General features: G+C 43.8%; 1 protein-coding gene across 2 annotated transcripts in view; it reads left to right on the forward strand.

The window, feature by feature from the left end:
* The window catches only part of LOC111875550 (Krueppel-like factor 12), a 494,889-nt gene that overhangs the window by 290,246 nt on the left and 187,816 nt on the right, over positions 1-16,827 (forward strand). For both annotated transcript variants that reach the window (XM_023871887.2, XM_023871888.2), the window contains one exon: positions 3,181-3,319. In XM_023871887.2, the coding sequence (XP_023727655.1) occupies positions 3,181-3,319 (139 nt within the window). The remainder of the gene's footprint in view (positions 1-3,180; positions 3,320-16,827) is intronic.

Below are 16,827 nucleotides of genomic sequence, written 5' to 3' on the forward strand. Positions count from 1 at the left end.
GTAGCTGAACCAGAGGACGAGCGCGTAGCTGTTTAAGGGAGCTCTGAAGAATGGAGTACGTTGCTTGGAAAGCCACCCGGAAACCGCCATCTGTAATGTGTGAAGCATAATATAACTTTTTTAAGTTTTTCTCCGTACCGACAGCTTTTGCGAAGAAGGAAGAGAGAAAGAAAAGCAAAGCGAGCAGTGCAATTGCTCCGAACAAGGCACAATAAAATATGTGGTTGAGCTATCTCGAATCATTTAGCATCTTTGTGACGAACGGAGGTGAACAACCTCGTCGGGGCCCACTGGAGACCCCTCGTGGCGCAGAATTTCGTTGTTTCTACACCGTCCGTGTAAATGACAATCACATTAATAACGGCGCCATTACTCGCTCACTCTGGCTACTGGATTCTACCACAGTGTGGTCCATAAATTGTATCACACCGCGGCTACATCTTGAGATAAACGTACTTTGTTTCTGGCCTTTACCCTTCGACCCGTCTAGCATGGGCGAATCTACCAGGAACTTAGGCCTCCGCTGGCGCGTATCTCCAGGATATCAGGGCACGCAAACTTCCCTCCCTTCCACATATCCTAGAAGGAAAGTTCATCATTCTTCTTTCAGACTTAACTCCATACATAGACGAAATTAATGGGGATCATGAGTATGGGTTCCGACGTAATAGATGAGTTATCCATGAAATATTCTGCATTAATTAATGTGGTGTTGGAGAAGAAAATGAAGTAGGATGGGACAGCATTCGCCTGTTATAGGCTTGAAGAAAAGTGTTTCGCTGAGGTACGAGAGAGTGTGGACTTAACATTTCCACTGAATTTGATAATGCCCAGAAAATCAGTGTTTTTATTGCCAGTGGGGTGGGACTAAGTCCCTTGTACTGCGGCCACTTCTGGCCTATTTTTCCAGCCCCAGATGATAGGTGAGGGTGATTGTGGAGCAATTGGTGGAATGAAGATTGGCAGGGGAAGCCGAAGTATTCTGAGAAAACCTGTCCCAGCGCCACTTTGTCCACCACAAATCCTACTTGACCAGGCCCGAGATCGAACCCGGGCCGCCGCGGTGGGAAGCCAGCGACTAACCGCTTGAGCTATGGCGCGGCCCACAGAATCAATTAGGCATATTAAAATGCGCCCAAATGAAGCGTACACGGCGTACCCAAGCATTGTCTGGTGCATTTCCGGTTCACATTTATTTCAGACTAAGATACTCTTCGCCGGTCACGGTAGCCGAGCGGCCTAAGGCATGCACTGGGTTCGAATCCCACTCAGGGCATGGATGTTTGGTATTTGTGCATAGGTAGAGGGGCCTTGCGACGAGCTGATCACCAACCCAAGGAGCCCTACCGAATGTATAAGTTCTAGTAAACCAAAGTGAGTTTCGTGGAGGTAGGCCAAGGCCAAAATTTGGTCTGTAGCGCCAAAGGGTATAAAAAGATACTTTTCGTTTCCATTGATTTTCGACCTGGTTTCACGTAAACTGGTCGGAAGGCCCAAGAAAATCAGGAGAGATAGAATCGAATGAAAGATGCCGGCTTGTGGTCTTTATTTATGGTTATAATTTATTTGGCATAAACATGTATATGCATATAAGAAACAAAAATCGTATCAGATGCTAGTATTCAGACTGGTTGTGAAGTTAACGTCCTTAATGTTCATATCTCGTCACTAGAATGTAGCAGGAATCATAAAGTTCGCTAATGGACCTAAGTCTCCCAGAATTCTGCAATATTTTAAAATCTACAAAACTATAATTTTACTGTTCAGTTATAAATCGACCTTATATTGGGATATCAGGTGATGGGCAACTTCCAAAAACCCAGCAGCCTAATCCTAAGTACATTTTTACGGATTTCTTATATCGATGTCAATTTATTGTCTCGCCTGAAGGGAAGAACATAGATTGGGTGTATAAGATGCATTTTATTGCAATTCGTTACCATCAGCGCTTAGCCTGTGCCTATTTATTATTTTATTTCCTGTTAGCTTACTCGTATTGGTTTATAATACAGGTTGTCCGAGAATAATAGTAGCATATACTGTATTGTTTGGTTATAACCTATATAACCTGTTAATCGTATTTGGTTTGTATTCATTGTGGTCGGATGTCCTTGTTGTTGTTGTATTTGTTACAGTTGTTTGTATTTCTCTGTAATTGTTGTAGTTGCTAATCGTATTTGGTTTGTATTCACTGTGGTAGGATGTCCTTATTGTTGTGTTTTCTGTATTGTGTTTTGTTTGAACGTGTTGTCACTTAGTGTAATGTGTGTTACTTGTCTGTTGTGTCCTATTGTGTACTACTGCCACCGGGCTAAAACCCAATTGCAGCATAACAAATAATATTTATTTATTTATTTATTTATTTATTTATAGCACGTTAATTGCAGAGAACTAAAGCAAGGAATGTCATCAAGCCTTTCTTATTGCCGGTGTTCAAAAATATCCGGCATTGACACCCAGCCACGTTCTCCAACGAAAGGCATCTGAAATATTGTGTGGTACCGTTATTCTGGAAAGTCTGTATACGGCTCATATTTAGAGAACACAAGGGAAATGTAGTAAAGTAAAGAAAATTCGGACCGACTAGGGAGCTGAGAATATCAATTCAACCTAAGAGAAATGAAATGCAAGAGGGTGGGGAAGTTCCACAATTACGAACTTGTAACCGTTGCCGGATGTTATTGGGGCGATCAGTGACAGAGAATTTGATGGGCGGGACACGTAGCACCCATAATCGGTTTGTTAGTTCAGTATTGAATGAAATAAGATAATGACTGCGTTCGATTAGGCTAAAGTTGGCACTAACTTCGCGGACAAGCGGCGGTCGCTCGGTTGGTATAGTTCGCTTGCGGACTGAAGCCACGGAGTTTGTTTTTTGTTGTTGTTGTGTTCGATTAGATGAAATATATTGGGTGAGAAATCAGTTGTGGCCTGTTTCGAAGCAGAGTATTGTTCTGTAATGGTTGAAGAATTACACAACGCATTAGCTATGGTAGCTAATGCCCTAGTTTTGGACTCGAATCTGACATCTCCCAGTCGCGTTGTTCAGTTACTTAGTACGCTATATTCGATGTATGTTCCATTCCATGGTCACTTCGCAAGGTCTTAACAGCGTCAGCGATTGTTTCGAGCATTTTCGTATGGATTCTGTCGCATCACAATTTGTTTCCTTTGTTACAGGCGGCGGGCCCGCCTGTGCAGCTGGAGCCCGTGGATCTGAGTGTGAAGGCCCCTCACTCGCCAGCGGTGGTGTTGCAGGTGCCCCGATATAGCCCTCAGCTGCCCACCAATGGCGCGGACCTTCATCTCTCCTATCCAGGTAAGTTATGACGGCTTGTTCATGATGGAACAGTGGGACGGGAACAGTGTTGTAGTCAACATTCGGCACTCCCGTAAAGCAAAGTGGCAAGACGTCGCCTCTGCCGGTAAGGAAGCGGACTGTAGTGACGATACAGGCAGAATAATGCGGTTTTGTATGGATGTGGAGGCGGCTGAAACAAAGAGGAGGGCGATTTGCGTAATTAAATTCGACAGCACAATACGAAGAAGATGAAAAATCAGTGGAAAACCGTGTTATTAAGGAAACAGTTTGCAAGGCTGTTAACCGGTTTAATTGGTGATAAGATCTAAAAGTTTGTGACGATGGTACATTGCTACAAGTATTATGTTTCTGGACATTATTCATCGTCCTGTCTACTTTCCTCTGATACGACACGGACCACAAAGAAAACGACGCGTCAAACATTTCTTCTATTGTTGCATGTGTATTCATTGCCGCGGTAACATTTTTTTATTTAGCCGCTGTCTGACAACAATAGACGTATTGACAGAAACTGATGGGAGGAATTTATGAAGTACTCCGTTGAGATGGGCTCAGGTGTCATGTACGTACGAAGTTTCATAAAGATTGGTTCAGGCATTCTAAAGCTGATTGGGGTTGAGGGGGATGCACAGACACAGACAGCATGGTGATCCTATGTGCCTACTTATTTTTCAGACTAGTTATTAGTTAGTTATTTAGAGAGGGTGGGTTTCCCCATGCACCGCGACCAGTTTGATCTATTTCAGACTAAGAAATGGTTGGAATTTCTGAGCGGGAAGATGAAAACGGGCTGAGTTTGTCGGATACGGGATAACGTAGCCGACAAAGGGACCTTACAGATGTAGGGTATGAGTATGTGAACTGGATTCATACGACCCAGGATTGCTCATATGAACACTGTAATGAACCTTCATGTTCCGTAAAAGGCGGGATATTTCTTGACTATTTTAACGTGTGTTAGTTTCTCGAGAACGACTCATCTCTTTGGAAGCGGAGTATAAATTCACTACTTTATTATGATAAAATCTATCTCGAGATTTATTGACGAATACCTGTGAATCATGGTACCATTAGTCTGTCCTCTACTCGGGCTCTTGAAGGATTCGGTGTATTGTCTTCATATTTAGACTAAATTTTCTTTCACTTTACACACTTGAAAAGAAGAGGATCTCAAATAACACTGCACATGGAACATGTACCGAAAATGGTGTGATATTTTGGAACGATTATCATTTGCAACGAATTTGAGAAATCCTTGTAGTGAATTCTCGAGTCACTACGAAAAGTTTTATTGCCTCTGTGCTCATGAATAGAGTTGGGCCGTTATGTTGGCAGACATTACGCTAGAAGAGTGGGTTCAGAATTAAGACTTCTGATTCGAGATATCTCGCTGAGTGACGCAGGGGAAGCACGCAGCCTGTCACACGAAGACAGATGGCGTCTCGTGCAACGCGAGTCCAAATATATGTGTATGTACGTGTATTCATATGCGGCACGGAGTCGACGACTGAGAGGTCGGAGTTCAAGTCCCGGTGAGTGTAAGAATTTTCACTTCATGTCTTCGAGACCGGCTCTAGAGTCCACCTAGCCTCCTATCCAATCCCCGGGGGTAAAGCGGTCGGGGCATGAAGCTCACCACTCACCTCCAACTAGTGCCGAGGTCAAGAAAATGTGGATCTGTACATCCACTCCCTCATACACCTCCATGGCGTAGTGCTTAATTGTCTAAGCACAGGGACAACATTACCATTTACCCTGGTTCGTCTGCGTGACAGAATCATTTCGTATGCCTAGTTTGAAGGACTTCACGCAAACTGAATGAGACTTCGGTATTTGTGTCATGACGTAAAGTTGACGCACGAATAGGCCTATAGTTATACGAATGGAAAGTCAAGTTTGTTGCCAGAGGTACTGTTTCCATCGAACCGACAGGTTTATTGTGGCAAGGATTACATAGCTCTTCGACGGACTGTCCGGTTGCTAGATAGCTAAATAGCTGCCAGGCTGATTAAGTATCACCCTGGTACCAGTTATTTTCCCTGAGTTGTTGTAACTAATTCGACACATCTACTGAATTATTGAGGCGTTTATTTTGAATTTGTTTATTTCTGAGTAATAAAATTACTTTAATACTGTCAGATGCAGCTGAATTATCGTCAGCATCATCGTCAGCTAGTGATACTAGTTAGGCGTGTTGTCGTTCCCAGGCAATGACGTCCTCTCAAACAGGTTCGAGTGTGGGATCTTCTTCATCCTGGCGGCAGGGTCAAACTCGTGTACAGCGTGACCGTGGGTCAGAATCCGTGCACACACAGACTCACCTGTGCACACCTGGGCCTTCTCTTGAGGAAGTGATCATTACGTGATCTTCAAACCGGGTTAAACTGAAGTTTATCAAGGTGAAGGGTCTGTCATTTGTACAGACATTTTAAAAGCGATTAGGGTGCTCCTAGAACATTGAACGAATGTCTCACACAACTTGCATGTACTCTTATGACCCTAATTGACAAATTTTCTGAAGATCCGGAAACGTGAACTTATTCAACCACAACATATGTATCGTCTTTCACACTTTACTCGTACACATCAGTTTTATCCTCTGGTTTGTATGGTTATCGTAAATGTGTCCTTTCATTAAGGCAAGAACTTGAACATGCGGGAGTTATAAAAATAAACATAACTTTTCTCTGTAATTAATTAATAGCCACATAGTTGAGACGTATCTATATGCGGGGGGAATGGTGGTATAACTCCACGCATTCTTACTTCGTTACTAGATGTAGATGAGTCGTCAACTTCGCCCCCCTGAGAGAAGGGCCCACGGTACGCCATTGAGTGGGACACACTGGGATTCCCTGCCGGGAATCTAACTTTGGTCCTCCAACGTCCAAGTCGCGCAAGAATAAAATTATTTATCTTTAGGCATCACTAAATGTTGTCTGTAATTTTGTTGTATTTAGTATAGACCAGTTTAACGAACTGTGAATCTGTAGCAAAAAAGCGCACGTTGAGCATGACCTCAGTTTAGCCGAGCTGCCTGAGATATATCGTAAACAGTCCGCCCAGTTCCAAAGGATTTATACAGATTTAGTTAAGACATAATTTTACGTTGAGGGCTTGTTAATCCTACTCCAAGTGTGCGAGTGGAGGACCGCGGCTGCTTATGGATACTCATTCACAGCTGTTCTCCGTGTTCGCACTTTATCCTGAATTGTTCATCGTAACTGAAGGAAGTATGGGGCACGGTGCTACAAGTCGGAAGGTCGCGGGTTCAATTCCCGATGAGATCATTGGATTTTTCAGTTGACCTAATCTTTCCAGCTGCACTGTGGTCCTGGGGTCGACTCAGCCTCTAACAAAAATGAGTATCAGGAATCTTCCTGGGGTGTAAAGGGCTGCCTGCGCCTAAGGCTGTCAGCCTCACCGCCATCTGCCAGTCGATTGTCTAGCAACTGTGAGAGCTTCGACGTCTCACAACCCTATGAGCCTTCACGGCCTGTTACATGGATATCTTTTTTTTTTAATTAAAGGAAGTATTTTATCTGTATAAGAAATTCCAGCTGCAAATGTCATTAAAAGTGAGAGCTTTGAGAAGTTAAAAGACGCGATAAGAAGACACTATTACTCGCACGTTTAGATGAACGAATGGTGAGAGGTATCAACTTCCGTGGATGCTGTAACAGTGTATCTCCAGTCACTGCTGAGTGAAAGAAAAGTAATTGCTGGACTCACCGCGTCAGAATTAATTCTGAAACAGTGACTCCTCCAGATATAGTATTTATAAGCAACATCTTGAACATTGAATCTCTTAATGCATAAAGTACCAGTCAAGTCCTTTAAGTGTGACGAATTTGATATGGTCAGGTAAGACTTTTTTGCCTTTACATGTTTCGGCTATTATTGGCCATCATCAGAAGACACAGAAAACACTGCGAAAGAACCGCTTTACACATATTGTTGTTTAAACATACGCTGTTGTCATAGTATCATAAAGGGACTAATGTAGAAATCAATCTTTATTTGCATCCTGTTGTGAGTTAGATAATCGTGTAACTTGTGCCGTCAGCACAGCATAAAAGTATCTTCAAGATGAAGACAGGCTTATCGCAGGGCCCTTTACCTGCAAATGGCAGTATAATACAACATACTTACGTGCCAGTATCCATGCACCGAACATAATTTGAACCTCTGAACCCCTTGTTCGGGAGACTGAAGGCATGGGTGTCCCAGACTACCGGCTACCTATAAAAATATATATCGAGTCGGATTTGAGGTTCTCACAGCGGTGGCCATGAAAACTGCCATTTTCTGGTGAAAGTCAACCGACGTTCCAGAGGAACATATGGCCTCCGTTTTCGGGCTCAAAGGGCTCAAAGGGCAAGCCAATCGAGAAGCCAGGTTGAAGCAGATGATCTTTTTTTCCCACAGAACATTTCTCTCATAAAGAAGGCAGTCTTCTGGGATTTGGCACCGTGTATATGTGGTATTAACCGACGTTTCGGAAGAACGTATCGCCTCCATCTTCAGGGTAGAAGGGAAAATATAAGAAATCCGCAAGCGAAGAGACCGTGAGAACCGGTAAAAGCAGACTGCCCTGAAGATGGAGGCAATACGTTCCTCCGAAACGTCGGTTAACACCACATATACACGGTGCCAAATCCCAGAAGACTGCCTTCTTCATAGTCACCGCCGTGAAAGTCTCAAATCTTACATTTCTCTTATAGCTGAATTTTCTCGCGGTCTGTGACAGTGTTCCCACTGCTGCAGAGGACTTGTACTGGTGGCCCTGCTCCGGTGCGAGGTACAGCGAGAGAGAGAGAGAGAGAGAGTCCTGCCCCGGGCTACATCGAGCCCCACGTCTTCCACCCACCGACTCTGTAGGTGGGAGGCTTGCGTTGTGTAACTAGTCGAATTAGCATAACTTTTCTGCGGCTAATGAATCAGGCATAAGAAGTGAAGTGGCAAGAAAAAATGCGATTTAAGGGAGCTGTGCTTATTGGTGAAGGTTTGTGAGGAACAGGAGATGTGTACGGTTTGTTGCTTCAATTTATTTGCACGAGAGAACGGCAGGCAGTGGTATACACTTCGAAAGAAAGAACTTACTGTCTAGATCAGTCCTGAAGTCCAGCTTATCCCGCATTAAGGAATCTTTGGGGGGGGGGGGACAAAGTATTAGAAGTGAAAAATAAATAAAGAAGAGAAGTACGCAAGGAAGGTATGAAAGAACAGTGCAGAAAATAGAACTTTACTGTTTTCATGTATCATTCTGACTAATAAGCAGCGAACTTCCTTCACGTAACTATCAGACCGTCACTATGTAGACCTCTGTGGGCCTTCCTGTCGTTCGGCCATCTCTTTACCCCCCACTTATAAATATTATCGGAAAAATAAATCTGTAATGAAGTGTAATCACGTCCGTGAGATATTTATTTATAATTTATTTAACTACGCTGTCAGTAATTCAGTCTGTGTAGCTTCGATCGGTAAGAAGATTCGTGAATAATGAATTGAAAAGGACTTTGAAGACAGCGGCCTGGGTTTGATTGTGGTGATCCCAGAAGAGTCAGCCATTCCTTGGTCTGTCATGAGAGTGCTGTGTAATAAAGTGTCTTCTAGAAATCTGGTAGCATTCTGATGTTGCTGTGCAGTGGGAAGTCCGAAATTTCTCCGTAAATACTCCCCGACGCACGAAAGTGATCCCGGGTAACCGGTATCGAGCCACAACATCCACCGCTCCCCTGGGAATGTCTGCTTTCTTCTTTCATCGCGCTTATGTACGAGTATATCTTATTCATGTGATTTTCGTTTTCCCAAGGTTAAGCCCAACCTCGAACGAAGGCCGATTTTATTTCAGTTTCAAGGTATCTACAAGATATCCCGTTCGCGTAAGTTTTGATTCGTCATTCTAGGAGGTACTTAGGCAGCGTCTACACGAGCGCACAAAATACGTCCGTTATAACGAACGTACTTTGCTGAGGACACCACACAGTTGTAGAAGGCGGTGCGTAGTTTTTTGTCTGTAATGGAGCCAGAAAAAAGCGACATTCGCCTCTCTTGTTTATTTCTACAACAGACGTCACGACGTTCGTTACAACGGACGCATTTTGTACGCTCGTGTAGACGCTCCCTTAACGGCGCTTGAGTTAAGTACTTTATATGAAATGATATACGTAAGATAGGGGATTTCGGTATGATGTTGAGTCTAGTGTAGTCACATATGGAAAGCTTCCACTTCTGGACATACCACGTACTACAAAAATGATGTTTAAAAATTACGGCCAGTAACGGCTCAGTGTATTGGGACGACACTCTTGTAAGTTTTGTGCAAGGTACGTAAATATGCATGCAAAATGGTTTATTAAAGTTTTGAGGTTTTCACGGCGGTGACTATGAAGAATGCCGTCTTCTGGGGTGTGGCACCGTGTGGATATTGTGTGACGTTTCGGAGGAATGTATCGCCTCCATCTTCAGGGTATAAAAGTCCGCGAACGAGGAATCAACGTGAGCGGGTGGCTGCAGACTGAAGACTCACGCTGGTTCCTCGCTCGCTGTGGGCTTGGAAATCATGCGTTTCCGTATGAGAGTAAAAAGGTAAAGTTGTCCCTGTGTTTAACTAATTAAATACTACGCCACGAAGGCGTATGGGGGAGTGGATATGTACACGTACACATAGATCCACATTTCCTTGACCTGGGCATTAGTTGGAGGTCAATAGTCAGCTTTATCCCCGGGGAGAGAGCCCCCCTACCCCTTGGATAGGAGACTTGGTGGACCTCAGAGCCGGTCTGGACGATTTGGAGAACAGAAAATTCTTGACCCTACTGGGACTCGAACTCAGACCCCTCAGTCGTCCAGCCTGTAGCCAGTGTACACCGACTACGCTACAGTATTGTAACTCATACCGCGTGAGTTTGCGTATTAGAGTGGCAGTTTCAAAGAATTTTCTCGACTTTCTGTAGTTTAGTCCGCCGCCCGCCCCTCCTTGGACGGTAGGTGTAATATTGAAATATTTCCCTCCGAAATAGTTTCAGTTTGTAATACTTGACTACTGGGCAGGTCGGGCCGGGCGATTGAGCAGAGACGAATATTTGGGACAAATGTAGCGTCCGTAGTTTTGCGGGCTGGCCGTCTGCCCCGCAGGTGAATTCCTTGACCGTACGTACCGCTTATGTTGCCTTGCTGTGAACTTGTTAAATCACTCAAATTTCTCCGCCCGAAGGCCTGTGGATTATGGCTGCAATGATAATAATAAATTACCTGCAAGCCACATTTCAGCCAACCTGTGAACCGTCCTCGTTGGCGAATGAGAGAGCTTTCTTTGCATGAGTAAGCAGAAATAAGTGTTAATGGTTTATGTACTGCACAAGGAAGTGTTACTTTCCGGTACGGACACCTCGCGCAGTTAGGCGTTGCTCTGAGAACTAGAGCTAGGTTCGTAATCTAGAGATCTCGTTTAAGATCATCTGACAGCGAAAATACCCCATGATCTGACCAGCAGACGTCTTCAGGTTCTTTCCTTTTGTCAGCGGCCCTGTTCCCTGTTAACTCTATTCTGATATGCTAATTACTGAATCTTTTGGTGGCTAGGATGGTTTCACTAAATTCTTCTTGCATGGTTGTCTCAGGGCTGGTAATGTCACCTCTTCGAAAATATATCCGAACTCAGTATTTCATGCCCGTCACTAACAGAACACGCCATTGGCCCCTACACAGTATCAGTTCAGTACGGGTTATGTCTTGATTTGCTGATTCCCGGAAGATTAATTTGATAAACCACGGAACCCTTTGCTATGTATGTGTGTTTATACACTGTTAAACTGGAGCGTAATGGCTTAGCATGAGGTCTGCTGGCGGGCGTTGGTCGCGACACTGGTGAACTGTATGGTTATGTGACAGGAAATTCGTTGGTGATCTACCTGGAATTTGGTTAGTTGGCTGATGCATATACAGTTTTGCTTCGGAAACCAAGTGCAGAGGATGCATTGAGAGAGCAAAACGTCGATTAGGAAATATATTAAAATGAGTCGTAGGAAATTAGATTTGACCGTTTGGGCCAGATTAAACTGGTTCAGAATAGGGTTAATTGGGAACTTCTTTTTACTCTTTATTATTTTCATAGCCGCGTGGAGTTTCTTGATCAGGCTACTGTCGACGTCTTAAGCCACCATCGACTGCTCAGGGAAGATCAGGTACCGGAGGTTTGGTTCGTTCGTTATTGCCGCTATTAACGTTCAGAAAAGTATTATACGAACTCTGATGGGAATCGAAGCAGTGCTCCCGGAATGGTGCCTCATTTGGTAGTTGATTAGTTGAAACTTGATGTACGCTCATTGAACACGACATAACTGTTTCAAGACCCTCATTTACTTATCCATGTATATAATGAACGTTGACGAACGTACCTCTGTAGTTAATTCCAGTTCAAACTAAGTAATTACTGTAGAGTATGTGTCTGTGCAGTTATCATTTATTTCAGTGCGTCCGCCATATCGTTGAGCCGCAAACAGTTTTACGCTCACACAGATCGGCCACGAAAGTGACCTGACTAGATCGTGTTTGTTCTGTTGGCCGCTACGTTTGGCGCTAGTTGTACCATGAATTGTGTTGGGCTTTATTACGACAGATGGGACTTTAATAAGTGTGCATCGTCAGTATGCAGTGCCATTTTGTGTCTTCTTTTTATTCGCACGAAATTGGAGGTCCGTTATGAGATATTTCGTGTATAATTTTCTCTTACAATCTCTTCATTATAAAACGTGACCAATACAAAACAGATTTGTTATGAGCTTTATTTCTGTTTTATTGTACCTTGTGTACACAAAAAGTTGAAATATAACACAGTCAGAACTCGCCGCCGTCTCTGTTCCTCGAAGGCCTATGGTTTAGTTCTCATAACTGGCTTTTCCTCATTATTCTTGACCTGCAGTATGCAGCTTCCCCTCCAGGAAGTACATATCTTGAGATGCTAAAGACTGACGATTTACGCCGTTGGATGGTTCGTTCATGAAGTAGGCGCACTTTGCTAAGTTAATTGGAATTTCATTTAAAAATCATTCAGCAGTGGCCGAACCTTTACCCGAGAGTAATGATGTTGATAACAGTGAGGATGATGGTGAGGGTAGTAAGAACAGCAGCAGCAGCTACAACTACTGCAATGATAACAAGAAACGTCTCGTTGCTGCGGTTTAGAATGAGCGAGTTGTCTTAGGCTGGGGCCAAACGAGCGCACAAAATGCGTCCGTTGTAGAAATAAACAAGAGAGGCGAATGCTACGCTTTCTTCTGGCTCCATTGCAGACAAGAAAACTACGCACCATTTCTGCAACTGTGTGGTGTCCTCAGCAACGTCCATCATAAAGTACGTTCGTTGCAACGGACGTACTTCGTGCGCTCGTGTAGACGGGGCAAGATGAGGCAAGATGAGAATAATATTTACTACATAGGCCATTGTAGTCAGTCAGGTCCCTGGGTCGTGCCCAGGCTGGTTTCCATAGTCGTCTCTTTCGTTTTAGTTCTCTATAAATCCCACATGGTCACCACGCAACTTTTGTAAGCAATTCTGTATGCCTTTCCCCCCTTCTTCCCCCATCGAGGCGCAAGACTGCAGCTCCCCAAAGAGACCCGTATGCGCATTCGCTTGTAAAGGGGCAAAAGCGTCCCAATTATAAAGCGAACGCTGGTTATGCTACCAACAGTGAAGTGTGCCTCATTGTCGGTGGCCGAGTGGAAGCTGTTAATTTGAAATCCTCGTTTTCAAAGCACACGCCTTCATGGTATCATATATATAGGCATATGGACGATTTTGTCTTTGCTTTATCTCACCACTTACTTGAATGTAACGCTGTATAGTCTGGTAGACGTTTACTGACGTTTCGGAGAACCGTACTGAATATGGAGGCAGTATGTAACTCCGAAACATCGGTAAAGGCTACACAATGCGTGACATCCCACAAGTTACTGTTGTTCATAGTGACTCCCATAAGAACTAGAGATCGCGCGATGTATTATTTGTTCGCTTGGGAAGTCTTGTTACGCCCACAACTCGTACTTGTACACTTCTCATGTTGCAGGAGGTGAAATGTCGGTCCTTTCATATGTAATTTTTAAGGACATTGTTGCAGTTTTAAATGACCTAATGCCCGTAACCTTTTTCGACCTAGGCGCCATAAAATGATGTTTTAACAATGGTTCTAAGGCCATTAGTGTATCTCTTCAGATCCTTGACAGCCGAATGAATTATATACTGCGATGGGCGAAATTCTCGAGCCATGGGTGCTACTTCTCCATGGCATACACATGTATAATTTACATCTGATTAAAATAAAGTGTCTTGGTCACAGGAAAGTAATGCCGTGTTTGCCGAGCATGAAATCCTTGTCGCCTTTGTGTGCGAGGCAATGTATCATTGTACTAAAATTGTGTTGTGTGAGCTGATGTTTATTCGTGCATTGGTTCGATTCGCATCTGGGATGACCAAGAAAGGAACATGAATACTGTCTTGTTTCTCTCATCTTGGTATGTGCCATGTTGCATTTGTTTGTGCAGTTCTCTTTTGAAGTCATTTCTAAATTTAGATCTCTAATAAATTAGAAGGGCATTATTCACCGTGACGTCTGGATGTGAGCTGGACTGCCTTGAAATAGCCCACGCTCTGATAACGGCCATATGTGATTGTGGGGATGGAACTTTGTATTCCATAGAAAGGCTAACTTCTCCAGTACATGACTATAACTGTGAACTACCCAGTGATGATTCTGTACCCATTAGAAGGGTTTTGTGAATTCTGTAATGAACCTTGAAGTTGCATAAAAGGAGGGAAATGCTCTGCCCGCGTACAAACTTACTGAAATAAAAGTGGTACATATATCATAAACTCCATGAATCTGATTTGGGCCGAGGAGCCACCCCGAATGCAAGTCTAAAGAGTTACTGCTGCACCAGCCTCGTCGGTGAACAGTCTGTTTCCGTTTCTCCATGATTTCGATCTATCAAATGTTCACTATATTTTATGTTTCACCTCCTCCCAGTTTGGAATATGTTACTTGTGTCCCATAACCTAGCTGTATTTCTAAGGCACAGGGAGGCTGAAGAAACCCACAGAGAGTATCCGATTTTCCCGCTGAGAATACACTTCCGTATGTTCTGTGTTATCTCGAGGTGAGAACATGAGGTTATTCCCCGTGCATTCTCTCGTGACGTAGTGGACAACCTCCAGTCGTCCCAGGCATTTAGGCCATGAAGAAATGCCACGCGTCGAAACGGTTCGGCGCGACAGAAATATCTGAGTTCCAACAGGCCACAGAACTAAATCTGTGAAAGAGTAAGAACAGAGTAGGCCGTGCCATAGCTCAAGCGGTTAGTCGCTGGCTTACCACCGCGGCGGCCTGGGTTCGATCCCGGGTCTGATCAAGTGGGATTTGTGGTGGACAAAGCGGCGCTGGGGCAGGTCTTCTCCGAGTACTTCGGTTTCCCCTGCCAATCTTCATTCCTCCAATTGCTCCACAATCACCCTCACCTATCATCTGGGGCCTGTACAATAGGTCAGAAGTGGCCACAGTACAAGGGACTTAGTCCCACCCCACTAGCAATAAAAAAAAAGAACAGTACTGCTCGATTTACATTCTGCCGAGTGAAAGTCGAATGTTGCCTCCTAATTTTTGTATCGACTCTCTTAGCGCACGTCCCGACGTCTCCTTTTCCAAACATTCGATAAATGGATTTTCGCTCTAAATAAACTTAATAAATTTGTATCCCATTTTTGGTATAGATTTTCGCTACAGCAGAACTCGTAATGTCTGCCTCAGACCTTAGGTAAAGTAAAAAAAGTAAAGTTATTCCCGTACCAGGCCATGAAGGCCCATAGGGCTGTGAGACGTTGAGGATCCCACATTGTCTAGACAATCGGCTCAAAGATGGCGGTAAGATTGTCAGCCTTACGCACCGGCCGCGCTTTACTCCCCAGGAAAATTATTTAATTAATTCCTGGTACTCATTTCTGTTAGAGGCTCAGTAAACCCCAGGGCCTAGTGCGGCTGGAAGGATTAGGTCAACTGAAAGAAACCCAATGGGTATTAACCTTTATTATCAGTGCATATATTGCGGACCATCGATGTCGAATAGCGCTCTTCATTCTTCCTTCTTCTGTATTTGATGTTTAATCTCTCTATACCGACCTAATTAGTGCCACATGATGTACATATACGCACCTATTTAATTTAACATTTATACTACATATTGCCTCAGATTATTCTGGCAGTTAATATTCGCGTTACCCCTACAGATGCCAAGTGTCGAAAAGTTAGATATTTACAAAATCACTGCGCTTTACAACATGTGCTGTCTGCTGGCGTTGTATATGAACTGCATAACCATGAACCTTTTGAGGAAGTTTTTCCTTGCGTCTGGAGTTCATAAAGAATTTTTTTCAATTTACTTAATCCTTTCAGGCGCACTGTGGCTGGTCGACTCAGCCTCTAACAGAAAAGAGTGCCACGGATCTTTCTGGGGGTAAAGGGCGGCAGGAGCATAACCCTAACAACCTCACCGCCATGTGTGAACCGATTTTCCGGAAAACGTGAGAGCCTCGACGGCCTGTTACAGGGATAGCTTTTCCTATGTATCATTTACGCACTAATTAAAAATAGCCCTCACAAATTAAAGCGGAAACTCTGTGCTGCATAAACTGAACCTGCAGCTTCTGCAACTGAATTAATGGTAAACTTATTTCTGTCTTCAGCGAATTCGCACTTAACAGTCGACTTCGAAGGAACGCAAATCAAGGATCCGAAGACACGGCGTTGGCTGCCGTCTGCTTCCCATGACCATGACAGAAGCGTGAACCCAATGTGTTTGTGGCCTTAATTTCGAAATTGACAGGAGGCCTTGACGGGTCGGCCGTAGTTTTTGATCCGTCAGAATGAAAAGTGGCACGGTCAAGTCATAATGGCCAGGTACTTAAAGAAAGACAGCCAGCCTGCGAGATGACTAATCGGAATAAAGCATAATTAGAATAACGCATTGTTCCGAATGCAGGTCTTTTATTTTTATTACGAGACATGCATAACCTTCATTATCACACTCGATATAAGCCCGAGGTCGCCTACATTTGATCGCATTGATAACATTTATGACAGACTCTGTGGAGACGCCGTCCGTATCGATTTCATAACTGTAGCCGCGAAACGCTATTTTGAGAAGTTGGAATTGGTTATGTTTACTAAGACACTTCTGTCGTTGTGGAACCCGAAGACTTACCACCTTCATCACGTCGATCCGTCATCAGACACTACCCCAGCCAGTACAGACAAGTTCAAATATCTCAATTTATATATATAAGATTTCATTTTAATGTTATGCCTACATAGACATTTCTTACACCTTCACAAGGCTTTATAAAATTTTATATTTATTTGTTGTTTCTCTAGTTTAATACATGTCCCAGTCCTGTCTCCAAGTGCCTGCCCTACCACCGTGAGAGAGTGCCAGTTGCAATACCTGCCTTTTCTG

The sequence above is a fragment of the Cryptotermes secundus genome, unplaced genomic scaffold, assembly GCF_002891405.2.
Source record: "Cryptotermes secundus unplaced genomic scaffold, Csec_1.0 scaffold468, whole genome shotgun sequence".
Lineage (NCBI taxonomy): Eukaryota > Metazoa > Arthropoda > Insecta > Blattodea > Kalotermitidae > Cryptotermes > Cryptotermes secundus.